Source organism: Gekko japonicus, unplaced genomic scaffold (assembly GCF_001447785.1).
Source record: "Gekko japonicus isolate JY-2015 unplaced genomic scaffold, Gekko_japonicus_V1.1 scaffold1498, whole genome shotgun sequence".
Classification (NCBI taxonomy): domain Eukaryota; kingdom Metazoa; phylum Chordata; class Lepidosauria; order Squamata; family Gekkonidae; genus Gekko; species Gekko japonicus.
Window position 1 is genome coordinate 73,463 of NW_015176494.1, and position 27,513 is coordinate 100,975.

Sequence of the window (27,513 nt, forward strand, 5' to 3'; positions counted from 1 at the left end):
ATTAGCTACACTCCGAACTACTTCGCAATCTATGGAATGCTGTAAGCACCCTACGACCGGCTCAAGGGCCAAGGGAGGGACGAGGGCCAATCAGAAGGTAATTGTCTTCTCTTTCTCCCAGCCCTCCAGACTGGGCATGCAGGATTTGGGGAGAAATTTCTGACAAAGAGCTTTTTCTTCAACGCGTTTCTCCGTGGTTCATTTTGTTTCAGTTGCTCAGGGAATGTGCACATTAGTCACCCCTTAGCTGTGAGCTCTCATGAGAAAGCTCTTTGTGAGAAGTGGCTCCCCAAAAGCCATGACTTCCTGGGCGGCCACGGGGCTTGGTGGCTGGTTGGGCTTCCCTGGTGCCAGAGTGGCCTGGCAGGGCTGAGAGGCTCTGGGGGCACCAGCAGGAGGAGGAGGAAGAAGAAGAGCCTGCGGTCACTCCTGTCCCTGCTGGCCATCTCTCGCAGTCTCCGACCGTAGCTCAGCTCCCTTTGCAGGGAAGGCAACCAGCCTGGTGCTGAAGATGGAGTACCAACCACTGCTGAAAGGCACTGGACACCCCAGCAAGGTAAGCAGCCCTTGCCCGAGAGGCCGAGGCGTGTTTTAGGCTGTGGTCTGCCGAGCGGAGAGGGAAGGGGGTGCAGGCGAGGAGCAGTCCTGTGCAGTGCCAGGGGATCCGACAGCACAGTCCTCTGGGTTTAGTCAGAAGGAACTCACGGAGTTCAGTGGAACTTACTTGGGAGTAACCATGCCTGGCCTGGCGGAATCTGGTCCATGGGGTCGCAAAGAGTCGGACTCGACTGTGCGACTGAACAACAACAGCAAAGCATGCATAGGCCCCAGCTGCCTGACGCAAGAGGATTTTATAAAAATCCCTGAAACCATTTCCCCTGGACTTTACAAAATGTTTTGTGTGTTTATTAAAGAATACTGCTGTCCCCTTCCATGAGTTCAGGGTGACTGTTGCCGCCCGGCAGATTGATTGTGCCTGGCCGGACTGTGTGTGTGTGTGTGTGTGTCCAGCTTCCCTGAAAGGGCCTCCCTTCCCCAGTGGAAGTCCAATGGAACCTCCTTGGGTGAGAATGAGTAGCGCTACTGTGCTGCGACTCCTTCTTTGCTGGGCTAGGAATACTTCTTGCTTTGCCCTGAATCGATCGTCCAGCTGCTACGTGGACATTCGATGAGCCGCTCTCAGGCAGGAACTGGGGTAGGAGATGCAGGGCGGTGGTCTGCCTGGCCCTGCCCGTGAGCTGGGGGTGAGTGGCGGCGGCAGCAGGACTGGTGGGGATGCAACGTTTCCAAAGGAGATTTCTCCTCTAGGTATAAAAAACCAGTCCACAGGTTATTGGCATTCCTACATATGTTCTCGTTCGGTGTACAGAACATGTATGTATGCAAGTGAACATTTGTTCCAGCGGTACTTTGAACATCAGACTTTAGTTTTCCTGTCCGATGGGGAAGTGGATGAATTCTTACTCTCGGGGCAGTGAGGACTTTTCTGTGCAACAGCAGTGGGAGTGGAGGATTGTGGCCGGTTCGTCAAGATTTTTGCACTGGGGTCACTGAGTCACAAAGGGACTGGGACACCATTCCGGATAGAGGAAAAGAAGCAGTTCTTCACAAAAGGCAAGATGAAGATGCCAAATGGGTACTGTGAGCCAAAGTACACCTCTTGCACCCCATTGTGAGTGTTCCCAGCAGCCACACAGGAGCGGCAGGGAATGGCTTCTTTTTTGAAAGAAGGGAGAGCCCGAGCAGGCTTGAAACAGCCCTGTGGAGGGAGGAAGTGCTCCCGCCCCCCCCCCCAGCAGAGTTTGTTTCTCTGCACGCACACTGTTACCCTGGCAGCTTCTTGCAGTGCCCCCCCCCACGCACGCACACACACTTGAGCTGTGCTGCAGTTTTGACCAAGTGTTGTCATTCTGGCGGCTGGCAAGAGAGCAGGGCCTGGTGTGCTTTGAGGGGCAATTGGTAACCCCGTTTCCCCGTGCTTCCATTTTATTCATAACAGGGCACCTGGGAACGGCTTGTGGCCTAGAAACGGTGTGCCCCCAGCCCCTGCTTCTTGTCCCGGGAGGGGGGAGGTTGTGTGTGTGCCGGCATTTCAGGGGTGATGGGTGTCTGGCACGCACTTAGGTAACCAGCAGGGCAGGAAGGGCAGAGCTCATCCTGCCCACGGGTTAGTCCCCCCCCTCCACCAACCTCTCTGCAAACCCCCCCCCCCCATCACAAGGCAGAGAGTCATGAGCTCTCATCAGCAGCAGCAGTCATCTGAGAGGCAGGCCGGCCGGCCCTGCAGGCACAGCGGTTGCCTGACCGGGTGGGGGGGGGGCTTTCAGCATCATCGGCTCAGAGCACGGGCTCCTCTGCCAGACCCGAGGGGTGAGTTGCGGGTTGTGGACTCCACGGGACGTGAGAGAGTGAAGACGCTGCGGGGCCTGCAGTCCGTGTGGGGGTCTTCTGTGTGCTCGGGGGGGGGTGTCCCTCCCTGCAGCCACATGCTGAGGGGTCATCTCGTGTCTCGGGCCAAGAGGCCCAGCCGTCCTCCTCCCCACGAGCCACTGCAGGCAGGCATCCTCCTGGCGCTGCGCCTTCCAAGGAACTGTGTGTGTGTGCGCGTGATAGCCCTTTCCCTTCCAGCCATTCCACCCCCCTCCCAGGGGAGGGGGCCCTGCTGAGGAAGAGAAGACTTTGCCTTGCTGGATCAGCCCAAGACCCACCCTGGCCACCCGTCTTTGGAGGCAGCCCAGCTGGCTCCCTCCCTGCTGGGAAGTGGGCAGTGGCTTAAGTGGTGAGCCCTGCTCCACTTTGGCTCCACACCATGCATGTGCTTGCCCTCTGCTGGGATGCGTGCGCATGCACACACACACACACACACACACACACCCGAGTGCCCCCGGGAGCCAAGGGCCCCCTCCCCAGACCAAGCCAGAGGCGAGAGGGGCCTCTCTCATCTCGGTTGCCTGTGGGAAGGCGCACCAGACCGGGCCAGGTGTTAAGTCCAGCGCTTAACAAATAGTCAGAGAGTGATTTCAGCAAAAACTCAAGTTTAATCTACAACACAAGCGCTTCTCCAACACGGTACAACATCCGATGGCCCGAACAGCTCCTCCATAGTAGCTGCTCGGTATTTAAACATTTCCCGGCTAATATAGCCACGCCTACTATACACATAACAACCAATACGGTTGAGCGAATAAGAGCCAATCACCTTTGTTCCCGCTTACAGCTTGCTTGAAGGCGATTGGACACATTTGCCTTGGGCTTGAATCCCTGCCCAAGACGAAGCTTAACATGGCTTCCCTATGAGATGTTTCACATACATCTTAATGCATTCATGGCAGCTTCTGAATACGTTACACCAGGTCTCAGAAGCACCCAGCGCAAGGCCTTTGCACACACCCCCTGGCCTTCGGGCCCTGCGTGGCAAAAGCGGGAGCACGCGGAGGGGGGGTGGTGGTGCATTCCGTTTCGCCTCCTGGGGAAGGGCCCCTGGGACTGGCCGATGGCTGAGCGGCCTCGTTTCTTTCTGCAGCTTCCGACTTGGACTCTCTTCCTAGCCACGTGTGCTGCCGGCATCGGAGGGACCTTCCAGTATGGGTACAACGTCTCTGTGATCAATGCACCCACCGAGGTAAGCCGCTCTGAGGTCGGTCGTGTCTCTTTGCCGTCCCTGCAGGCCACGGGAGTCAGCAGCAGGCCGTGGGACGGTCCCTCTCCTCCTCCTCGGGTGCTTTGGGCCTTGGGAAGGATCTGGTGCCCCGGGGATTGGCACAGAACTCTGCGGGCCTTGCGAGCGGAGCAGGACTCTGCACGCTGTCCCGGTCCCCTTCACGGGAGGGACTGGCCGGAGGGTCAGAGTCGGGCTGCTTTCGCTTCCCTGGCTGGTTCTGCCCGAAGTGGATCCCCCCGAACTGTGGCTCGCTCTCTGCCTGCCACACGTGTGGGTCCAAGAGGCGAGGGCTCTGTGCTTCGGCCCGGCTTCCCACCTCCCTCTTCCCCTCGCCTGGGGGGGGATCCCTTCCTCCATGGTCCGGGGGGGGGGGCAAAGGCTGGCCCAGAGGAGTCTGCCCCCTCCGTACTGGCTAAGGTGCCCGAGGAAACCCAGCGGCTGTGCGGGGAGGCCACGGGCGGGCCGGGAGTGTTTGCCGGACCCCACCGTTGTTAATGTGGGACAGGCAGGCCCATCAGCTGATGACTCTTCTGATTAAACTGTGCAATGTAAGTTTACTGTAACATTTCATGCTTGTTAAGATGGTTAAAAACCAAATGAGCATGGAAAGATCAAAGCACATGAAAGCAGGATCCGGGGGGGGGGGGTTCAGATCGGGAGGGGCAGCTCTGCCGCAGCCAGCCTTGGGTTTGGGCGTCCGAGGAGGAGGAGGAGACAACGGCGGGGGGGGGGGCCTTCAGGGGCCTCTTGCCTGGGACCCGCCAACAGCTGGAGAGGACCGGAGGGTCCGCTCTGCAGGCACAAAGCCGCCCCCCCCCAGCTGCTGTCTCCCACCGTGGGGGTGTGAGGGAGGGCCCGTGGCAGGGATGGAGCTGGCTTCTGCTGCAGGCTGGGCTGGAGCGTTCCTGCAGGTCCCTGGGAACATGCCTGGCCGCAGGAGGGGCCCCGATTCTGCCCAGGCCGACACCCCTGCTTTGCAGCCGTAAGCCAGGGCAGGGCAGGGCAGGGGGGGGTGCCACGCGAAAGCCTCACCCTTCCCTTGGTATGGCTCGTCGTCATGTGATCGGGGGTCCTCTGGGGGGAGGGGAGAGGAGGGGGAGAGGAGGGCTTTGGGCTTCCCTGTGGGAGTCGGGAGTCATGTGTGTTCTGCACGGCGCGTGAGCGTGAAAGAGCCTCTCCCTTGGGGACGAGCGAAGGAGCGCCGCAGGCATCCTCTTTGCCCTTACAGCACATCCACAGGTTCTTGAACGAGAGCTGGCGGGAGCGCCATCAAGCGGCCCTCAGTCCCGGCATGCTGACCCTGCTCTGGTCCACCGTGGCGTCCATCTTTTCGCTCGGAGGCCTGTTTGGGGCACACTTGGGAGGCAGCTTGGCCATCCGGCTTGGCAGGTGAGTTCCACCCTGGAAGAGGAGAATTGATTATTCCTTCTGTGGTGCTCAGAGAGAGAGAGAATGAGTTATGAGGGAAACATTTTTACTCTTGGGGAAAACAGGGCCACGTTGCTTGTTTCTCAGTTGCACTCACACAGCCTCCCCCCACGGAGCTTGGTGAAATAGAACATTTGCACAACTCTGTGGGGCGGGCTAGAGAGTGAGAGGCATGACCTGCCCGAGGTCACCCGGTGAGCTTCGTGGCTGAGTGGACATTCGAACCCAGGTCTCATGGCTCCAGGTCACTGCTGTTGGGAGAAACACCGGGGTCCCTCTGGAAGAACTTCCATGGTGTGGCTTAGTGGGAAGAAAAGCACTTGCGGTCTCGCCATGGAGTCTCTCCAGTTTCAAGTTTCTCTTGCACTGGATGCAGGCAAAAGCCCGGCAGGGTACAGGCGGAGCCTGGGTGAAGGTGCTTCCAGCTGTGCCACACCGAAGAGAAGAGATGCCGCTCCGAGGCCAGGAAGGGATTTCCCTCCGGGCCAGACTGGCGTGTTTTTGACTTCCTCTGGGCACAAAGCAGGAGTCCCTGGGGGAGTGGGAGCACAGGGGGCTAGGCTAGAGGATCCTTCCGACACTGTGCCTCTAGTGAGAGCCAAGGGGCAACTACTGGGTCCCCGCCCTGCCATGCCAGTATTTCCGTGTTGGCTCGAACCAAAGGAGTTCTCTTGCTCTCATTTTCTCCATGCCTTTTGGTGTAGTGGTTAAGTGGGCGGACTCTAATCTGGGAGAACCGGGTTTGATTCCCCACTCCTCCACTTGCACCTGCTGATGTGACCTTGGGTCAGTCACAAGCTCTGGCACAGCTGTCCTTGAAAAAGAGCAGTTTCTGCCAGAGCTCTCTCAGCCCCACCCACCTCACAGGGCGCCTGTTGTGGGGAGGGGGAGGGAAAGGAGTTTGTAAGCCGCTCTGAGACTCCGAGTGAAGGGCGGGGTATAAATCCAATCTCTTCTCTCTTCTTCTTCTTCTTCTTCTTCTTCCAGGAAAGGAGGTCTGTTGACAAACAACGTCATAGCTATCCTTGCCGCTCTCCTGATGGGCATTAGCTCACCAACGGGGCTCTTTGAATTACTAATCGTTGGGAGATTCTTGATCGGCATGAACACAGGTAAAAGCATTTCGTAATGATGAACGTCGAGCAGAACATTTTTGTCAGTGATGCTGACTGGCTGGAACATACGGCTGTGCTGTGCTTTCTCTGGGGAACCATGACACGGCTTAGTGCAAGACTGTACTCCCGCTAGAGTTCTTGGAGAGAGACTGGATTTGTCTTAGGCCAGTGCTCAATCCACTTTTCTGGCCAGACCCACAGAGGCATGCAGCCGGTGCCAGAAAGGACGGCGGGGGGATGGGGTGGGGGTGGGGGGCTGCTGTGTCCCCCAGAGACCCATTCGGATGAGGCTTATGAATCGGGTCCCTGCGAGCTCAGTGCCGCTCGCTGCGAGGTAGGCGCACACATGACTAAGGAGAAGGCCCTCAGGTCTGGCCAGGGAACGGGGCAGCCCCCCTTGGGGGGGGGGGGTTGCGCACGAGAAAGGGCATTTGCTTCCGAGGTACAACATGCAATTTCCTTCCTGATCCACAAGGTGGTGCTGTTATGGAAGAACGCTGCCCCTCCTGAGCACAGGTGGCCTCTGAGGCGTGAATGGGGACTGTAGTGTGTAGCCCCGCAACCCCCCCCCCCACACACACACACTATGCAGAGTCTCTGAAGGGGTCCCAGGGCAACAACCCTGCTCTTCCCTCCTTTGGAGTCATATCCCATTCTTTGATCACAGAGGCTTTTGTGAAGCTTTTTACCGAGACCGATTTCAGTTCCAGAGAGGCAGCCATGTCCCACCTGTTGTGGCAAAACTAAACAGGAATCTTTTAGCACCCCAAAGGCCGCACCTGCCGGAAGGTTGTGCGCTCCACTGCCATGCACCCAGCCATGTTTTCTGAGGTGGCAAATAAGAGCAAAGCTGCCTTCAGAGGGGATCACTGGTAACTGCTCACCTGCTGTGGGGTGTGCTACAGCTAGAGCCAGAAAGGAGGAGGGGTGTCCATGTTTTAGGTGATAAAACAGAAGGGCGCATTTGCCAGCGGGTGGGGGGGGGCTTGGGGGCATAATGGATTGGCGGCTGTGTGGCTGGGCCGAAGGCTCCGCCCCCCCGGGTGTGACCTGCTCTTTCCTTTCCAGGCATTGGCCTCTCCCTGCAGCCCCTCTACATAGGAGAAGCCGCCCCAAAGCACCTCCGAGGGACGATGACCATGGGAAGCTCCATATTCCTGACGGGGGGGATTCTGACGGGACAAGTCGTTGGCTTAAGGTGAGTGCCAGAGAGCCCCTTTGCAGGGGCTGAGGAGGCTGCTCAGATCTGGGCAGTGCTGCCAACACCCTCTTGACATTCAGGGGCACTCTGAATCCCAGCACCCGGAGGCAACGTCAGGGGGAGGCCTCGGCCTCCGTGTCCTGTTGTTGGCCCTCCAGGTGGGCCCCTGTGTGAGACAGGATGCTGGACTAGAGGGACCCTCACTGGTCTGATCGAGCAAGGCTCTTCTTAGGTTCTTATGGTCTGGTCCAATGGAGTCAGTGAACGTTGCACTGTCACACTGGGCATGTTCATCATACAAGGAATTTCATAAGCACAATCTGTTCCCAGACCCTTCTCATTCATCTGTCCTGAATTCACTGCCGATTAGTTTAAGTGGGCGACCCAGAGGTTTTGTATTGTGAGAGGTGGGGGGGGAGCTCTTCTATCCACTTTCCACACACTATGCATACTGTTATGAACCTTAATTATACCTCAGCCTCTTCTTCTTTTTTACTATTAAGATTTTTATTAGGTTTTCCCTATTATATATTACATTATAGGAAGGGAAGGACATAGGGAATGGGATAAGACATATAGGAAAATTTCCATCAAGCTTATATAATAGCTGTTACAAATTCTTCATCTTAAACCTTTGTTTCTTTCGTTTATATAATTTCAAAAACTAATATTGATTAATCAAATCGCTAAAATCTATTGTGATTCCTGGAAAAAGTACATGTTCTGCGCTATTCAAGTTAGATTTGTCCTAAGCTTATAGTGATTATCTCTCCTTATATATAATTGTGTTTTCGGGTGACTCTTTGCTGAATGTTCCACACACTCCCAAATCAATTGGCTCCCTGACCCGTCACTCTGACAGTCTGCCAATCCACTGGCTGCATTGCTGGAGTCCTGCCCACAGAAGCAGCGGCCAGCGTCTCGGCCTCAGTGTGGTGCGAGGCGACGGAGGGGATGGACGATCCAGCGGGCAGAGACTGAGAAGGCTGAGGCTTGGGTCGCCATTGCTTGCAACACCTGTTCCTGCGGAGGCAGTGGCAGTTGCCATGAGTGGCCGTTGAGGGGAGCGGGGCATCAGCGCACGTGTATGAGGCCCGGCGCAGCAGCCATCAGTGCCTCAGGTCTCCCCTCTGCTACAATGGATGAGCCCCCGGCTCAGCCGGGGCCCTGTCTCGCCACTCCGAGCCAGGGAAACGAGGCCGAGCACTGGCCCGCCCCGATGGAGGGGAGCGGTGGGGAGGTGCCACTCAACCTCTTGGACAGCTGCAGGGCGTGCAGCCAGCGGCTGCAGAGCCGTCGGTCGAAGCTCCTCCAATGCCTCCTATCGCTCCAGCAGGAACGGCAGACTACTAGCCGGTGCGTTAGGCGGTCGGTACACCAGCCAGATTGCCAAACTCTCCTCAGCCTCCAGCATCACACCGACACACTCCACACCCTCGATCTCTGCTGGCGGGAGCGCCCTGAAGAAGTAAGCCTCCCGAATGAGGATAGCCACTCCTCGCCCCCGAGTCCGTGACTGGCGAAGGACCGAAAACCCAGGTGGGGTCAGCTGGACGAGAGCTACTGTCTCTCCCTCCCGCACCCAGGTCTCGGTCATGCACGCCAGGTCTGCATGTTGTTCTTCTACAAAGTCCCGAAGGGTTGTAGCTTTATTATTAATAGACCTGGCATTAAACAACACCAGCGACGGAGGGGGGTTCTTCATCCTGGCCCCACTGCCAGCCACCGTTGGGATGGGCCGAAGGCTGGAAGGGCGCCGAGCCAATCTATTTCTCCGTGTCCTTCCCTTACAATTTCGCCTTGGCCCACCGCACTTCCTCCGCCCCAAGAGCACTGGAATTTGCTGACCAGCCATTTATTCCCCTGGTGGCCTCCGCAGTACTTCAGGCCAACCAGAGACCTAGATGACAGAGCGCAGCGATACCACTCTCTCAGTGCAACAGCTCAACTTTAACAATTAACCTACTGCTACAAAACACTCTGAGTGCTATTAAACAAACAATGATTCCTGACCTCATAGGTCCTACCAGAGGACTATAGTAACCTAAACCTTATATGTCCTTGGGCTAAAACCAACATTCACCACCATACAATCTCCCATGCAGCACTCACTCACTCATCATCCTACTAGCAGACAGATCCTAAAACACCCCAATCCCCATACAATCAAACTGTTGCCAATGAAAGAAGGTTCCGCCGCTGCCTCTCCCATTGCCAAGGGCATAGATGTAAGCAACCCTCTACCTCTCCCGTCATGCAACTGTCCAGTAGCCACCTCCAAGTTCCAAGCTTCCCTCCAGGGGGAAGAGAAACAGCTTTCTTCCACCAGTGCCTGTTCCCCAGGCCCGCCACCGGCGGCGCTTTAAGCACCCCAACCAACCCAGCCGCGTAAACCGAGCCCACTCCTTGCTCTCCAGCTTTCGCCATCTCCTCCGGCTCCGACGTCCTCCTGTCGGGGTCTTCAGTCCCCCAGCCACTCAGATGTTTCCCCTTCGGAGACCAGTCTCTGCGGGCAGAAGTCCTCGACAGTTCCCACCGGGATGGCTCAGCTCTCGTGGCCACTCCCTCTGTTGGAGCTGGGCACCGTCTGTCTTCGTCTGGTTCTACATCCCATTCTCCAGTCGCTCCCAGGAGCTCCGCGAGAGGGGGGAGACCCTCCCCTGGGGTTCCCGCCAACGTCCGCAGGCCCACCGTCGAGTCGGGCCGAACTGCCAGACCCCCCGGCCACCAGGCACACAGCCACCTCCGCGTCAACTCCTCGGGACCACCAATCGACCGCTGCTCCGCTCGGGCTCCAGCCGCGCCGCCCACACGCTCCAGCCTCACCAGCCGCACCAGCTCCGGCCACGACACCTACGCGCACTTCACCCACGCCGGGGATAAGTCCACGCCAGTCCCCGGCAGCAAATGCCGGAGCCTCGGCCAGCCAGGCCGGCTCCGCCCGCCCCAGTCCACCTTGGGGGAGTCGGTCGTCTGCGGTGCCAGATGGACGGCTTCGTGCCCCGTAAACACCCCCGGTCTTACAGGTAGACTCGAGCTCACTCCGTGGCATACCAGGCATAACCCCAGGCTGGGTGGTTGTTACAATGCCGTCTTTATTTGGTCTTTCTTTGGCTTCTCGGCTTCATAGCAGGATCGAGCGCATATCGCTAAGCCGCCATCTTGCCTTAATTATTAAAATTTGATTGCCATTCCTCTGAAGAAGTCCTTACTCACATCCTAAACTGTATCTATGGAGATATCCGGTTGGATATTTTGCTTGAAGAAATATTCTAGCTCCTTTTTGTCTCCATCACAAAATTCTCATTTTTCAAATGCTGTGTATTCAGCTTCCAACTAAATGTCTTGGAAACAACAGTAATTTTCAAGAATACAGGGTTATGATCTGCAAAAGTATTTGGTAAAATATCAGCTTCTTCTACATTCTTCAACAAACTTGCTGAAATCCAGCACATATCAATTCTGGACCAGGACTTTGCCGTTGAGAATAAAAAGTATAATCCTTTGTTATTGGATTTCTTGTTCTCCATGGATCAACTAGATTATATTCTTCTGCTAGCTGTAAAAACATCTTTGGCAGTAGTGTTCCAGATTTTTAAATTTGTTTGGCTGTACTTTTCTCCCTTTCTCACAATACAAGAACTCGTGGGCACAGTGTAGGGTTAGAATGGATAAAAGGGAGTCCTTCTTCACCCAAAGAGTGATTCACACTTGGAACTCACTGCCACAGGAGGTGGCAGCGGCTACAAGCATGGACGGCTTCAAGAGGGAATTGGATAAGCATATGGAGCAGAGGTCCATCAGTGGCTATTAACCACAAGATATAGATAGGAACTCTTGGTCTGGGGCAAGGGATGCTCTGTATTCTTGGTGCTGGGGGGACAACAGTGGGAGGGCTTCTACTGTCCTGGCCCCACTGCTGGACCTCCTGAGGGCACCTGGTATTTTTGGCCACTGTGTGACAGAGTGTTGGACTAGATGGGCCATTGGCCTGATCCAACATTGGCTTCTCTTATGTTCTTATCTTGCACTTTGTCAAAAATTGCATTATAGTCTCCAATCAGGCAATGTTCTTCATATACCTCACTCTCTTCTAAAGTAAAATGCCCCAAATGAGTTAGCCTTTCCTAATGAGGAAGGTATCTTAATGCCTTAAGTCAGTTGTATCTGAAGAAGTATGTATCCACTAGTGGTGTGCATTTGGTAAAGCTGAACAGGGGTGGGAAACCTGGGGAAACACTTTTTTGGCATTTTTGGGGTATTTGGCATACTGAATCAGATCCCCTGAGCTGATCCAGCTGCTGAATACTGAATGCCGAAATAACCCTGGAAATTTTCGGTTGTTTTTTTTTTTGTGCTTTCTCTGGGAGACACTGCTGCTTGCCTTTTCCCCATCCCCATAGGAAACAATGGAGGATTGGGGACACCCTCTTTGGATGCCCCTAGAATTGGACCCCCTGGTCCAATATTTTCCAAACTTGGATGGTCTTTTGGGGAGAGGCTCCATCAGCTACATTACAAATTTGATGCCTCTATCTCAAACCCTCTCCACCCAGCCCCCTGAATACTTGTTAGAAGATTTTTGCCATTGACTACAATGGCCCCATAGGATATAATGGAGCCAAAAATTTTCAGGAATATATAAAAAAAATGAGTACCAATAGAATACTGGTATTGGTATTTGGGTATATTTGGGAATCCCGAAAAGATCCAGCTTTATTATACTCAAATCCGGAAAAAAATGAATCCCCCCCCCGTACACCCCTCTCGTATGCCCACAAAGGCTTGCACCCAGAATTGATCTTTGTTGGTCTTCAAGGTGCCTGACTGGACTCAAACCTTGTTCTGCTGCTTCACACCAACTCGGCTGCCCACCGGAATCTTAAGTCAATTGGGTTGTCTTTTCTGCACCTTTTCCATCTTTGCCGATGGAACCTCTGGAACGGTGAAATGGCCTGAACAGCAGCTGCTGCGATTGCATGCGGCACCGTCTCTCAGATCAAATAGTCTGCACAGCCCCTTGGTGTGCTCAGGGGCTGCGGGTGATGAACAGGCAGGGGAGACCACTAAAGCGACGGTGGAGGAAGACTGGGGGGAAAATTGACAACCTATCATGGGCTAGCACTCATTTGAGAGCCTGCGTAGTGGTGGTGAAGGCAGCAAAAGAGCCATACAATTTTATGCCACCACTGCATCCACACAGTGTAGACTTGCAGACGTTTTCTAGACGGCCAGGAGCCTTTTGGGTTTTCCTGGCCAATGGGAGGAGGTGATCATTTTGCTAAACACTTTGCAGATAAAATCTCTCCTAATCCCTAGCAGCAGCAACAGGATTGGAAGATCCCAGGGTGCTGATTCATCCAGTTGTGTGGGATGCCTTACAAGCTTGTGCAGTCTGAGGAGGCGGGCTGGATTCTTGGAAGTTTGAGACCTGCCATCTGTCTGTGTATATCCCTTGGCCCCCCTGGATGCATGAATCCGGGGGTGGGTTGGTGGTGGCTGAGGCAGTGAGTGCCTCCCAGAGAGAGAAGGGTGGGTGCTGGGGGACTTCTGGTCTTGGGCCTGCAGGGTTCCCAACGGCTCCATCTTGTCCTCCCTGCTTTTCAGCATCTGTGTAAAGCTGCTGGGAGAGACTGTCCAGAGATCTGGGCTGAGCTGTCAGGAGCATGCAGGTGACGCCTCTGTCCTTGGCTGCCGGCGGCTGTGGAAACCGTGAACGGGAGCCTGCCCTGGAGGCGGTACCCGGATGGGTGAGGGCGAACAAGACGAAACTTAATCCTGACAAAATGGAGGTGCTACTGCTGAGGGGAAAGTCTTATTTGGGAAAGGGGTCATCTCCTGTTCTGGATGGAGATGTACTCCCCCTAAAGGGCCAGGGCTGCGGCTGGGTGGGTGGGGGGCCCGGGGGGCCTTTCGGCAGCTTTGACGGGTGAGCCAGGGGCTCGTGGGTGCCTCACTGCCCTCACCCAAGGAAAGAATGCTGACCAGACCATATCACTCCGCCCACGCGGGCTTCCAGTTTGTGCTCAGGCCCAGTTCAAGGTGCTGCGACGGACGGTTGAAGCCCAAAGGGGCTGAGGGGGCCTGCGAGGAAACTCGCCTGCCTCCTTCTGTGGTTGCCTTTTGATGCCGGTGAAGGTTGTCGTTGTTGGTTTTTTTAATGTTTCATTTACTTCTCTCTTTACTCACCTTCATTCCTGTTCATGTTTTTAATTGTTTATAGACAGATATAAATATATAAATACATATGTATTGTTTTTAAAGTTGATTTTAATGCCTTTTTAGTTGATTGCCACCTTGAGGGACAAAAAGGCAAGATTTAAAGTGTTATAAATAAATAAAATGAATAAATACAGTATTTTTTGCAGCTTAAGTGAGCTCCAGCCCACAAGATCTCCTGCTGTGATGAATCACTTTGGCCTGATTTACGTATTATAAAGTCCCCCACGTGGACTTGTGACATATTTTGGGATTCCTCTCAGGAGTGCAGGGGCCCAGTTTGGATTGGGAGCATGATGTACAGCACTTGAACCTTCCTTCTTCCTGCGTGTCATTTTCCTGAGAGCCAGTTTGGTGTAGTGGTTAAGGGCGTGGACTCTAATCTGGGAGATTCCCCACTCCTCCACATGCAGCCAGCTGGGTGACCTTGGGTCAGTCACAAGTTCTCTTAGAGCTGTTCTCTCAAGGGCAGTTTTCAAAAGAGCTCTTTCACAGGGTATCTGTTGTGGGGAGGGGAAGGGAAAAGGATTGTAAGCTGCTCTGAGACTCCTTTGGGTAGTGAAGGGAGTGGTATAAATCCAATCTTCTCCTCCTCCTGGCCTGAAAAAGCCACACATAGCCACTGTTTGCCCACTGGAAAAATGTATGTGTACAGGGATGTTCCCTGGAAGGCCAGATAATGAAACTGAAGCTCAAATACTTTGGCCACCCAATGAGAAGGGAGCACTCCCTGGAGAAGACCCTGATGCTGGGAAAGATTGAAGGTCAAAGAAGACAGGGACGGCAAAGGATGAGATGGTTAGACAGTGTCACAGATGCAACGAACATGAAATTGAGTCAACTTCAGAGGACGGCGGAAGACAGGAGGGCCTGGCGTGATCTGGTCCATGGGGTCGCGGAGAGTCGGACTCGACTGTGCGACTGAACAACAACAACAGGCATGTTTCCCCAGTGTGGCAGATATTGGCTCCATAGTACTGCTTCAGGAAGGGAAAACAGTGTTGGGGGAGAAGCTTAAAATCCCTCCTTCCCACGTGTCAATGATCCCAGTGCAAATCATACCCTGCACGCCTAGGAACTGAGTTCCCAGTGAGGAAAAACTCTTCCTCTGCACGCCTGGCTGAAGGTCCACGGACCCGGCGGCACAAGGACTTTGTCCTGTGTGGATCACCCCTTTCGGGTTCCGCGCAGACCCCTTGCTCTTGCTGTGGCCGGTTGACGTGGCCTCTGCATTCCAAGTGAGCTCAGGAGCCTCTGTGGAGGGAATTCCCTCCCCCCCCCCGTCCCAGTTTATAGAACGGCTACCAGGTTGCCCCACCCGGGTCCTGGTGGACTCTTGCAAGGAATTCCGGAAGGTTGATGAGGCAGAACTTCCCATGGCAGAAGTCGGGTCGAGGTGGACTTAGATAGCTGCTTCCTCTGCTCAGCCAGGCTTATTCACCTGTCCGCTGCACACTTCCAGCCTTAGTAGTAATAACTCCCTTCTCACAGGGAGCTACTTGGTGGGGAAAAGTACTGGCCTTTCCTGCTCTCCAGCTGCTGCTTCCCGGCCTTTTTCCAACTCTTGGCCCTTCCCTGGTTTCCAGAAAGTCCCCGGTACCTCTTCATCGACAAAGGGGATGAGGTGAAATGTATCCAAGGTAAGTCACACGGGACAGAGGTGCCCCATCGGCCGCCTCCGCCAGAGCAGGAGGAGCCCCGCCCCCAGCAGCAGCCCCGGCGCCCTTCCCACGCCCGAGTCTCTCCCACCACCCAGACCGCCTCCCTGCCCAAGCCGACTCTCGGCAGCTGCCGGCCCTCCTCTACCAGCCAGGCCCCCGTTCCCCGACTACGCTGGCGTGTCCCATCTAGCCTGTAGGGAGGAGTGGGACCCAGCCGGCAGGGAGCGCTTCCCAGGCCTTCTGTGCGCCAGACAGCGCCTCTGCCACGGACTCATCGTGTGGCCCTGGCCGTCCGTGTCATTTCTCCCTCCACCACAGCCGTATCCCACCTGCCAAGGCCGAAGCCGTCTGGGCGAGAGAGTGACCGGCCTGACTACGGGCTGGGGCTTCCGGGAGGGTGGGCGCGATCCGAACTGGGAAGTAGCTGCAGCTTTCCGGACCCTCAAAGGGGTAACGGGTCCTGTGCTTGGAGTTCCACCTGGGCCCTGTCTCTTGCCTTGTCTCCCGTCCGTCCTTCCGTCCCCCCCCCCCAGCTCTGAAGCGCTTTCATGGCCCTCTGCACTACCAGATGGAAATGGAGGACATCCAGAGGGAGCGTGTTGCCCTTGGGGGCGAGAAGCCCAAGAAGCCCTGGGAACTCTTCACGGACCGCAGCGTCAGGTGGCAGCTCATCACCATCTTCCTCATGCCGATGGGCCAGCAGCTGAGCGGGATCAATGCGGTGAGAATGAGCCCAGCCTTCCCCCCAAGGACGTCTCCGTTAGCCACGGTGCCCGGCTGGCACAAACCGCCTCCCGTGAGAATCCGTGCCCCTTCTTGTTCAGCTACACCTCAAATGCGAACCCGCTTGGAACTGACTGAATTGTCAGAGCCTTCCCCCAAAGAATCCTGGAAACTTTGGCCTTAAGAAGGTACTCAGAAATGGAAGATTCACCCCCCTACCCCCTGGTTCGGTAGCACTACAGGATACTTTAGCGGGGATCCATGAAAACGAAACGGTTCAAAACTAGTTCAGAGTAGTGTAGACAAGGCCTAAGGAGCAGCCCCGAGGCTCTATCTACTTTGGACACCATAAGTTTTGAAAATGCCATCTTGTAATTGAGTTGGAATTCAGAATAGTTGTTTCTGGGGCTTTTAAAATGTTTTTTTCCTTGTTCGGTATCTTGTATGATGCGACCAGCTGTGATCCTGCTTGCTGGGAGGGTGGGGAGGGGGAGACAAAATTCTAAATAAATGAATGACTAAACTGAGAGGAAGGACCCACCTCTCTGACGGGGAAAGAGTTTGCATGGGCAGCATTCAGAAGCCGGAACACCAAGCTGAGGGGAGAGCAGCTTTTTAAGAATCGGGGTGTGTGTCTGTCAGATCCTTGCATCTGGAACACTGCAGAGATGGACCAAACCACCACCATCTCCCTCGTTCCAAAATGAGCGTCAGGAGACCAGTTGGGCTTCTTCTCGGCTGTCCTCCCCAGGGCCAATCCCGCCTTTCTGTTTCATCAGCAAACAGAACCAGCGGCCACTGAGGATGCTCACCCATCGCGCCCTCCTGCCGGAGGACACAGGCGCTCCCTCCTGCCCCCCCCCCCAGGCCAGGACTGGCATCAGTCACTCCTCGTCTGCAGCAGCCACTCCTTGCCTTGTGAGCAATGGTGTATGATGGCCACACCCTTGGTGCTGCCTGTCTGTGGTCCAAGCAGGAGTGGCTCGTCCAGGCCAGGGCAAGCGCCCTGTTCTGCCGGCGAGTGCGGAGGACGCCGGCTGCCTGGTAACTGCTTTTGGCTCCCCCCCACAGATTTACTTCTACGCCAGTTATGTCTTTGCGGAAGCGGGAATCCCCTCGGCCAAGATCCCCTACGTGACCCTGGGGACGGGGGCGTGTGAGTGCCTCACTGCCCTCACCTGCGTAAGTGAAAACCCCCGCTAAGATCCGGACTTTTCCTGAGATGGAAGGGTCTCTGGTGCTGAGCACAACGGGGGTGTGTGTCCTCCCTGCAGGGCCTGCTGATTGAGTCCATGGGGAGGCGGCGCCTCATCCTGGGTGGCTACTCCCTGATGACTGTCTGGTGCGTGGTGCTGACCTGCTCTCTGACATACAAGGTAGGCCGAGGAGGGCGGCGGCGGCGGCGGCGGCGGCGGCTGCTGCGGGATCTGCCTCCCCTTCCGCCGCCAGCCACCCCCCCGGACAGAAGGCTGTCCCCCCTGCTGCGTGCTTCTGGATATGGCTACGGTGGCCTGTGAGGCTGCAAGAGAACAGGAGGACACCACCTGGCCATCACGCCAAGAACAGCTGCACAGCCTCGGTGTCTTGCATGTGGGGCAGCAAGTGGCCCAAATGCAGCTTTCGGGGGCGGGGGTGTGTGTGGGCAGCGGGGAGAAATGGCGTGGAACGTCAGGAGGGCTCGGCTTCTAGAGTCCCATCCTCACATCCTTGCTCAGGGGTGGAGTGGGGGACGCCAGGAAACCACCAGCCCTTTTTTGCCCCAGGAGCAGTGCAGCAGCTGCAACGGCTAGCCCTGTGTGTGTGTGTGTGTGTGCTCCTCTTCCAGACACACCCCTGGGCACCGTATCTGAGCATGGCTTCGATATTTGCTTTCATCCTAAGCTTTGGCCTCGGACCAGGTACCTCTTTTTTCCTGTCTTTAGTTTTGGGTTGGTGCTGCAGACGCCGCTTCACTGCTGCCCAGTGGGGTATCTTCAGGGTCCTGGCTTGTACTTGCTTCTACAAAGCACTCAGCAGTTTACTAAAAAAGCTCCTGGCAATGGACACAACCAAGGGCCACGGGGGGGGGGGGGGAAAAGGGGGGCAATGTCCCAGGCTCCAGGCAATGTGACGTGCTGCTCCAGAGTAAGCCAGCAGCAATGCTGGCTCTTTAAATCTCTTACTTGTTTGAAATATTCACATCCCGCCTCACCTTCTTAGCCTCCAGGTGGCGAGGAATACAAGATCAAGTTGCAAAGACAGAAAAGAGATAAAAACAGGTTAAAAGAGATAAAAACAGGTCAAATCCATATCTGCATAGCTCAAGAGATGGTTCTTTTCCCACTGTTCTTGCACTGGAGCCCTAACTCAGAGAAGGTGGTTCTTGTTTTAGAGGCAAAACAGGCTGCAAGTATCCTTCTGTACCGATCTGAGTGGTCTGGAGCTGGTTTCTGCTAACCTCCCCCACCCTGCAGACACAGAGGAGGGACTAACTTTTGCACGCCGTTTTCTTTTGTTGGTGGTGTTCTTTTAAACGGCCCAGGGAGATTCATGTCTGCTGCTCTTGCCTTAACCAGCTCTTCCTGGACTTGACCCCAGGTGGAGTGACGAACATTTTGACGGCAGAGCTGTTCATGCAGTCCTCGCGCCCCGCTGCCTACATGATCGCAGGGTCCATGAGCTGGCTGAGCTTCTTCACCGTTGGGATGCTCTTCCCCTTCATCGTGGTAGGTAGACCTCCGCCTTCTCCCGCCTTCTCCTCCCAGGTTTGTTTTGGCACTGCTTCTCGCAAGGAGCCCCAGCAAGCAACAGTCTCTTTTTGCCCAGACCCCTCCCAGATTGATGCAAGAGGTGCGGGGACTGATGAGCAGCCCACCACAGTCACCGGCTGCAGAGGTCGTCCCACCCGGGGGCAGCCATGCTGGTCTGCCTTTGTAAAAAAAAGAATAAACGTCTTCAGTGCTTCACTGCAGCTTGTCTGAAGCGGTTCCTGTCGCGAGGAAGGAGGCGTGTGCCCCAAGCCGGGTTAGGAAGCCAGACGCAGCAGGGACCTGGTCCACCTCCACTGGGAGAACGGCCTCTGCTGCCTTTTCCCCTGCAGCTCTTGTCCATATTGGATCAAGAATGCTTCACAATTGCAGAACGTTAAAGCAAGAGTCCAGAGGCACCTGAAAGATTATATAGATTCTGTAAGCAGCTTTCATGAGCCAGCGATGACTTGATCCAATGCATGTGGAAAGGTGGAATATATGTTGCTATGCTATGAGAAGCCATGGGGCTCCTGTTTAATTTAACTGGAGAGTGTGTTGACTTTGAGCCAGTTTGGTGTAGTGGTTAAGTGCACGGACTCTGATCTGGGAGAACTGGGTTTGATTCCCCACTGCTCCACCTGCAGCTGCTGGATGACCTTGGGCAGGCCATAGTTCTCTCAGAGCTGCCCTTGAAAGTGTAGTTTCTGTCAGAGTTCTCTCAGCCCCACCCACCTCACAGGGTGGCTGTTGTGGGGAGGGGGAGGGAAAGGAGTTTGTAAGCCGCTCTGAGACTCCGAGTGAAGGGTGGAGTATAAATCCAATCTCTTCTTCTTTGCCGAGGATCCCCATTTGGGAACTGTGTGTGTGTCAGAGAGAGAGAGAGAAAGGTGCCGTCAAGTCGCTTTGGACTTACAGTGACTGTATAAATTAATATCCTCCAGAGCATCCTATCATGAGCAGAGCCATTCTCAGGCCTTGCAAACTGGGGGCCTTTGTGGCTTCCTTGGTGGAGTCCCTCCATCTCCTGTTGGGTCTTCCTCTTTTCCTGCTGCCTCCAACTTGTCCTACCGCCTCCAACTTGTCCTACCATCATTGTCTTTTCCAGGGAGTCTGGTCTTCTCATAAAGTGACCAAAGTATGGTAGCCTCAGTTTAGTCATTTTCGTTTCTAGGGAAAGTTCAGGCTTGATTTGATCTAGAACCCACCTGCTGTTGTTTTTTTTGGGGGGAGGGGTCCGTGGTATCTGTAAAAGTCTCCTCCAACGCCACATTTCAAAGGAATCTACATTTGGGAAATACATGAGGGAAAAAACTGTAAAAGGGTGGCACAAGTGTATACACGTAGCAAGACAAATACAGCCAGCATTTTCCTCATCTAGTGTATCTGGGGTGGGGAGCATTGATCAGTATGGAGAGCAATGTCTGTGCCAGAAAATTCAAGATACTCAGTCACACACAGCAAAGCCTCATTCTGAATTAATAACCATTCTCAAATTTTCAATTTTGTTTTCCAGAAAGGTCTCAAACAGTATTGCTTTCTTGTGTTTTTGGTGGAATGCTTCTTGGTTGCCATTTTCATCTTCTTTGTTATTCCTGAAACAAAAAATAAAACTTTTCTGGAAATTAAGAGAGAATTTCACAAGCTCAACTTTGGCAGAAGAATCCCAGAGCCCAAGGGAGAACTATGCGAGAGACGGAAACTCAGCTGTGAGTTCTAGAGGGGGTGTGGCACACGGGCTTTCCAGCCAGCCAGGAAACGGAGCGCTCAGAGAGTCTGCTGGCAACGCGCCATGGCCCCTCCGGTGTGACGATGACGACCCACACGGCACTCTGACTCCAGGGCGCTTGCTGGCCACACAGTTGTATATGCTTGGCTTTCCTCTGCACATGCCTTGTAGCCTGCACAAGGTCCCAGTTAAATAATAAAAAATACCCCTCTTCCTCAAAACCGACTGCTGTCGTCACATAAAGAAAACAGCCCTTTCCGAGTCACAGGCAAGGGAGGCTTGGCTGCCTGAGCTTCGTGCACAGCGCTTAACACAGCTAAGCCAACAGCAGACGAGGAGGGTGGAGGAAAAGTCACCAGCTCAGCAGACGTTACCGAGCCTTTAGGGCTTCTGGGAGGATCCACATCCCACGCTAAGGTTTTGGACCACTGCATAAAGGAGGCGAGGAGGGCTGAGTTAACAACTGGTCTCGGCAAGGAAGGAAACAGCAGCAAAATTATTTAGGGGGACCAGGGCTTAATCTCCCTGCGACGACCCTTCTTGCAGCTATTCAATGTGAAGATTTTGTTGGATTCATTGGTGATGGATCCAACTTGGCTTCCTGTTTAGATCTGGTGTTGGGGATATAGGAGGTGGAAACGTCTTGCTAAGGTCCTATTGACAAATTCACGTTGCTCTCCCTGCTTGATGTGGAGAGTGTGTGTGGCTGTGAAGCCCACTTCTTTTAACCTGGATTCTGGCCTGCTGAGCTATGAAAAACCTATCAGGAGGAAGTGGGGAGGGAAATTATTGATCTGTCCCTTTTACAAGGAGTGCTTCCTCCACAGTGGAATGAAGCTCTGATCAGACCTCTCGTCCGAAGAAATAGTTTTTGGATAAAGGGGGTGGGGCAGTTATCAGCCTGAGCCCAGTTGCCTTGCTCGGGTTGTGCTGGAGCCACTGCAGGGGCATTTCTGGCTGGGATGGCAGCCCCCCCTCCCCCCCGTCAGCCTTCAGACTGATCTTCTGGACTGAAAAGCAGCATTACCAGCGCCTCAGATGATGGTCTCCGGTCACAACTGGCTAAGAGCAGCTGATCTATTTGAAAAACGTTATAAGCCACCTCTCCAGAGTCCTGCTCAGGGAGGCATCCATAAAAACATCATGAACACAAAACAAGCCAGGGGCATAAGAATGGCCTAAGACCACCATGGGGGGCCCAGAGAAAATCCAGAAAACCCAATTCAGACCAGGAGCAGACCACAGAAGCAGCTAAAAGACAAAACCCCTCCGCTAAAAGCCTGGGCGAAAAGAAATGTTTGGGCCTTAGCCACCTAGAGAGACCGTATTTGGGGGGCGGGGGGGCCACCAGGCAAGCCTTGGGCAGCAGGGCCTTCTGGAGGCCGAAGGGCACCATCCTCTCAGTTCTGCCTGGACTGAGCTTCAGCTTATTGGCCCCATCCACCCCCATTGCCTTCTCCTGGTACCTGCCCGGGACTTCCAGAGACTCAGTCCAATTTTGCTGCTGAGAAACATCTGGATGTCACACATATTGGTGACCTCTCACACCAAACCCCTGGATGACCTTGTCCCATTGATTCCATTTAGATGTCAAACAGAACAGAACACCATGGGTGATGTCAAACAGATGGGGGGGTGGGGGACTCACCCAGGGGGAACAAATGCCACGTGACGGGTGTCCGCTGTGGGTCTAGGTGGACCACTGGTCTGACCCAGCAGGACTCATGTCCCTCCCCGCAGGACTGGCTGGGAATTCCCATAGAAGCCCTTTTGCCTCATCCCCCCCCACCCTCCCTTGCCCTGGGATGAAATAGATCACTATTTACGGGGCATTCACCAGCTACTCTATTCATGCATCTTGGAAATCTAACCTGAAATACATTCAGGTGGCTAAAACGTTTATTTTGACTTATACCTTTCTCCACTCAAAAATACATATTTTTTTTGTATCCCGGTGTCAGCCCTACCTTATGAATGTTACCCCCACCAGGCCCCCCCCACTCCCGCAGAATCTCTGCAACACCAAAACAAGAAGAGACTGAACTTATAACCTCTGCCCCTTCGCTCAGAGCGGCTGACAGTCTCCTTCCCTTCCTCCCTCCCGACAACAGACAGCCTGTGAGGTCGGTGGGGCTGAGAGAGCTCCTTCGAGGACTGCTCTTGAGAGAACAGCTCTGAGACAACTGTGACTGACTGCATGGGGAGGAGGAGTGGGGAATCAAACGCGGTTCTCCAGATTAGAGTCCACACACTTAACCACGACACCAAACTGCTGTCCCTACAAACCGTGTCCCTACAGCCACACGGGTATGTCAGATATTGGCCGTTTAGCCCAGTGTTTAGTGGGGCCAGTCAGTTCTCTCTGGCATCTGTGACAATTAAGGGTGGAAAAGTGATCCTCCAGCAAAACAATGAACTCAGAGTCAGATGGGCAGCTGTCTTGGCCCCAAGCAACGGAACAAAGTCTGAGTCATGTGGTACTAACTCTAAGACCAGCAAAGTTTGATTCTAGGTCTAAGCCCTCATGTGCATTGGCACTTTGTGTGCATTCACAGGAAAGCTTCTACCCAGAATTAAACTTGGTTGGTCTTAAAGGTGCCTGTGACGTCCTCCTTATTGGGGAGGACTGGTTTCACTTTAAAAGTGTTCTTTTTATTTTGTTCTACTGGGTATAGATGGCTGCCACCAGGAAATTTTAAGGATTTCCAAACCTTTATACTTTACTGTTGCTCTTTCTATTTTGGTAGACCGAGGTCAAGGCTTACGAGAAACTATACGGTCCTGAGGAAGTATTTCTTTCAGAGCTGATATACTTGAATAAAACAGGATTTATTGAAATAATTCATAAATAAAAGGGTAGAACAATGTATCTAGTAATGTGTAAATAATAAACCACTGCTTGGTGTATCACACACAATCTGCTCCCTTACTGACAGGGATCTTTCAGGTAACTTTGTAACACTTTAACTCAAGGTCATATATGTTCACTGTTTCTCTCCAGTTTATCAGGACATACAGCCTTTCCTATAACTTGTCTTCAATTAAACTTTCATTTACTTTTTCCTATTCTCTCAGCCTTCCTTCTGTCTCTCATTGAACTAACTTATTCCACACAGGACTGCTTCTCACTTCCCTCACACACCGAACTAACTGAACTTATCAACTGTCCAAACTGTAACTGTCACTCCTGACTGACATACATACTCATCCACTCATTTTCACTTCCAAAACCCCTCCCCCTCTCTGTCAACCACCAATCATACCACACTTGCTTCTCTCAACCACTCTAGTCTACTTATCACAGCCATGCAACCAAACTTTTAAAGAGACACACACACACACAGAAACAAGGAATTGTTACAGTGCCACTCGACTCAAACTTTGCTCTAAAACAATGAATGGCCATCAAAACAGCCTTTTCAATGGAAACACCCAACATATATTCATTAAAAAAAGGGGGGACGGTGGTCAGGTGACCAGTTTGGTGGACCAATTAGACCAATGACCGTTCCAGGTGAACTGGCAGAAAACATTACTGAAAGAGAATGAAGCATACAGAGAAATTGAGAAAATTTAGAATCTCCAAATCAAAGTCCTGCCTTGACAGCTGTTTGGAGATCTTTGTGTTAATTAACCTGTAAACAAGTTATATAAAAGTTATAAAAGTAAGTAATATGCTTTCCAAAGACTCCTGCGTAAATTTAGCCGTCACAAGCGAAAGGTGGCCGCAGCAACCGGCGGAAGTGGCTTTCAAGTGGCCGTAAACGGCAGCAAAAACAGAGAAGACGCTTGCAGCACCTTGAAGAAGACTGTTTTATTCCCATGCACACCTTCCTGAGCGACAGCCGGCTTCTTCTGCTCCAGAGTCCTGCTCCTCTTGGCCCTCGATGGCTATGAGCAACACTGTCTCCCTGGAGCCTCCAGGTTCCACAACGGCGTCTCAGTCGTCAGAGGAAGGACTGCCTTGCTTGGAGGCAGCTGGTGAGAAGCAGGACGCTGAACCTGTGGTCTTACCCAGCAGCGGGGCTCTCTGTATTTTCTCAGGAGCAGGAAGACCAAGACAATGGCGGATTTACTGCTTCCAGTTACCTCGGAAATATAAAACAGCAAAAATTCATCACAGTAATGTGGTGTCAGGAGGGAATCTTTTTCTTCTTCACCTTTTCTTCCAGGCTTGCAAAATATTTCATTTTGATCAAAACTTTTTTTGCTTTCTGAAGATCATCTGCAATCCAAGGAAAGAAAAAGCAGGTTTTCACTGGACTTTTTATTTATTGTAAACATTTTTATGCTGCTTCTCCACCAGGTTCATGGTCCTCAGGGCAAAGAACAGTCTAAAACAAAGTTTAAAATGTGTGTGTCTGTCTGTCTGTCTACCTCTCTCTCAAGAGACTCCAATGTAGCAATTCAACTACTTCTGTGAACCAGGCTGCTCTTGCCAGAAGGCATTTCTGTAAAAACGCACTCCTACATCTAATATGAGGAAAGCACGCACACGCACGGAAACCCTAGCAAAAGCACGAAGGATTAGATTTAAGACTCCCAAGTCAGAGGACCTCAGAAGTTCAGAAGAGACGGCTGCATGCAGTCCAGACTGGCTTCAGGTGAGCACAAAGCTGTCCCACAAGCCCCGTGAATGTGATCTGGCAGCAGATCGGACAGGTGTTGCCTGGAGCAGCATAGCTCGTCCCAGGGCCAGACTACAGGCCATCAGAAAGCACGTGTGGAGCAAGGGTGGGAACGGCCTACCTTGATCAAATGCTTGTCCCACATCTTTGGCCAGCTCCTCCTGCCTGGCTAGAAGGGAAAGAGACGAGAACGGAGTTCAGATGGCAAAAGCTAAAACCCACGCGTGCTTTCAGCCTCACCAATGCTACGAAAGATACTTTGGGAGGGCACTGTGGGGAGCTTTAAAGAAGACTAAAACAGAGAGAAATGTGCTTTGAACACTAAGGAAGCAGCTGCACTTTAGCGTTGTAGCTTTCACAAAGAATGTCTCACTTAATGTATTTAGATATAAGAACATTCTCTGGTCATCTAACGTAATGGCAGGTGCACACGCACACACACACTGCATTGGCATCAGCTCGCCTGGAATTCTTTCTCACTTTATCCCATAAGAAGAGCCCTGCTGGATCAGACCAGTAAAGGCCCATCTAGTCCAGCATCCTGTCTCACAGTGGGCAACCAGTTCCTCTGGAGGGCCAACCAACAGGACATAAAGGCTAAGGCCTTCCTCTGATGTTGCTGACACTGGTCTACAGAGATTTACTGCCTCTGAACATGGAGGTTCCATTTAGTCACCCTGGCTATTGGCCACCGATAGACCTCTTCTGCATGAATCTGTCTAATCCCCTTTTAAAGTAATCGATGCTTTTGGTCATTACTACATCCTCCAGCAGTGTATTCCACATTTTAATCACTCTTTGAGTAAAGAAGTAACCCAAGTTCTAGTATTTTGGGAGAGGAAGAAAGAGTCCTCTGTCCACAATCTCTAGCCTGTGCATACTTTTATAAACCTCTCTCACGTCCGTCTGTCCCCCTTTTAGTCATCTCTTTTCTAAACTGAAAAGTCCCAGACTCGTCCCCCTTTCCTCATAAGAAAGGTGCTCCAACCTCTCAATTATCGCGGTGGCCCCCTCCTGTACTTCTGCAATGTCTTTTTTGAGTATTCCAACGGCACACCATAGCTCTGTACAGGGACATTATTATAGTCACTGTTTAGTTCCATTTTCTTTCCAAATAATCCCCAGTATAGAGTTTGCGTTTTTCACTGCTGCAGTTCACTGGGTCGACATTTTCTTTTAGATTTGGAAGGACCTTTCCAAACCTGGGACATTCAACGAGTGTGGTTTCCAATAGCTCCCAAGCATCCTCCCGGGATCTGGCTCTCTCTGAGCTTCCTCTTTGGCTTCCTTTCAACTACTCTCCTTCAGTTTGTGAAGTTCTCTCTTATGAAATCAACTGTTACTGTTTTGGACTTTATGGCTAACTTTCCACTGACAAAAACAGTGAACTTAATAGCACCACGGCCACTATTCCCAACTGGTGCAAAAACATTTACCTCTGGCCCCAGGTCTTCTTCAGCCCTGCTCAGAAACACGTCCAGAGCAGCTCTGCAAACCACTGTTCCGGTGCACAGCCACTTATGTCTAGGAGCCTCACTTCTACAGCACGACTCAAGCACAGTTACCTAGTCAACGTGCGTGTAGTTCAGGGGTGGCCAAACTGGCCTAATGTTAACAGCCCTATAGAATAAACGTCAGATGTCTGAGGGCCGCAAGACATGAACAAATGTTTTTATTGGAAAATACGCAATTTTGCTTTTTATTAACATTAAATCAGGCTGTGTGAAAGAGCCGCACGTGGCTCCCTAGTGGCAGTTTGGCCACCCCTGGTGCAACTGTGAAGGCACCCCCAGCACCTGAGCATCGCCCACACTTTAGTCGCCCCACCCGCCCGCCCCATATTTCCTCCCATACACCAGGAGGGTGGTGGGGACTGGCAAAGGAATCCACAACCAGATGGGCAGCGCACGTTAGTTTAGGCTGAACTTCTGTAAATATGTGTTCTCAAACAGCACAGAAACCACTGTTTTAAACACGTCTCCACACGATGCCTGCCTAGAACCTGATGGTTGCACTGGGGGCCTCCTGCTTCAGGGCGGCTGGCGGGGATTCCTACACAAATGTGTCACTAGTCTGAAGTGTACCGGTTAACAAGGGGCGCCATCCAGAAAGGCGGGAGTGGCTCTGGCTTCCCACTACAGTAAAGAGCACCCCCCCCACCCACCCACCCTGGTAGCTTCTGTGCAGGACCCTCTCCCCCACCTGCCAGGTAGCTTCCCATCTCTTCCGCGGCGGTGGCGTCTTCGCTGTCCGTCCCTGCCAGCTTCTCATTCATCTCCATGATTTCTGAGAGGAATTCGGGCTCTGCCTCGCTGTCGGTCCCTGGCTCCAGCTCCACCCCATTCAACTCCAGCTGGCAATGAGGAAGACAACGCTGTCCGGCGCTCCCTCCTCCCCACCCAAGCCGGTCGCCCCCCCCACC

General features: G+C 53.3%; 2 protein-coding genes and 1 long non-coding RNA gene across 3 annotated transcripts in view; 2 read left to right on the forward strand and 1 right to left on the reverse strand.

Annotated features, from left to right (window-relative positions):
• The first annotated feature begins 375 nt into the window (after positions 1–375).
• Positions 376–20,666, forward strand: LOC107123935 (solute carrier family 2, facilitated glucose transporter member 11-like). The gene is made up of 12 exons (XM_015427288.1): positions 376–556; positions 3,524–3,622; positions 4,890–5,050; positions 6,077–6,201; positions 7,273–7,402; positions 15,116–15,264; positions 15,819–16,006; positions 17,080–17,190; positions 17,283–17,384; positions 17,834–17,906; positions 18,586–18,713; positions 20,251–20,666. Exons 1-12 carry the CDS (start codon positions 512–514, stop codon positions 20,452–20,454), a joined length of 1,515 nt encoding a protein of 504 aa, XP_015282774.1. The 5' UTR covers positions 376–511; the 3' UTR covers positions 20,455–20,666.
• A 3,596-nt stretch (positions 20,667–24,262) lies between these two features.
• Positions 24,263–25,262, reverse strand: LOC107123936. The gene is made up of 2 exons (XR_001482961.1): positions 25,213–25,262; positions 24,263–24,688 (listed from the first exon to the last, which is right to left on the reverse strand). It is a non-coding gene; the product is annotated as an uncharacterized LOC107123936 (long non-coding RNA).
• A 1,349-nt stretch (positions 25,263–26,611) lies between these two features.
• Positions 26,612–27,513, forward strand: part of CHEK2 (checkpoint kinase 2) — a 47,172-nt gene continuing 46,270 nt past the window's right edge. The window contains exon 1 of the mRNA XM_015427274.1: positions 26,612–26,665. Coding sequence (XP_015282760.1) covers positions 26,612–26,665 — 54 coding nt within the window. The remainder of the gene's footprint in view (positions 26,666–27,513) is intronic.

Coding starts and splice junctions, on each gene's coding strand:
- LOC107123935 (XM_015427288.1), top strand. CDS start 512: ATGGAGTACCAACCACTGCTGAAAGGCACTGGACACCCCAGCAAG. Junction 6,202..7,272: donor CTTGATCGGCATGAACACAG/GTAAAAGCATTT, acceptor TTTCCTTTCCAG/GCATTGGCCTCTCCCTGCAG. Junction 17,385..17,833: donor CCTGCTCTCTGACATACAAG/GTAGGCCGAGGA, acceptor CTCCTCTTCCAG/ACACACCCCTGGGCACCGTA.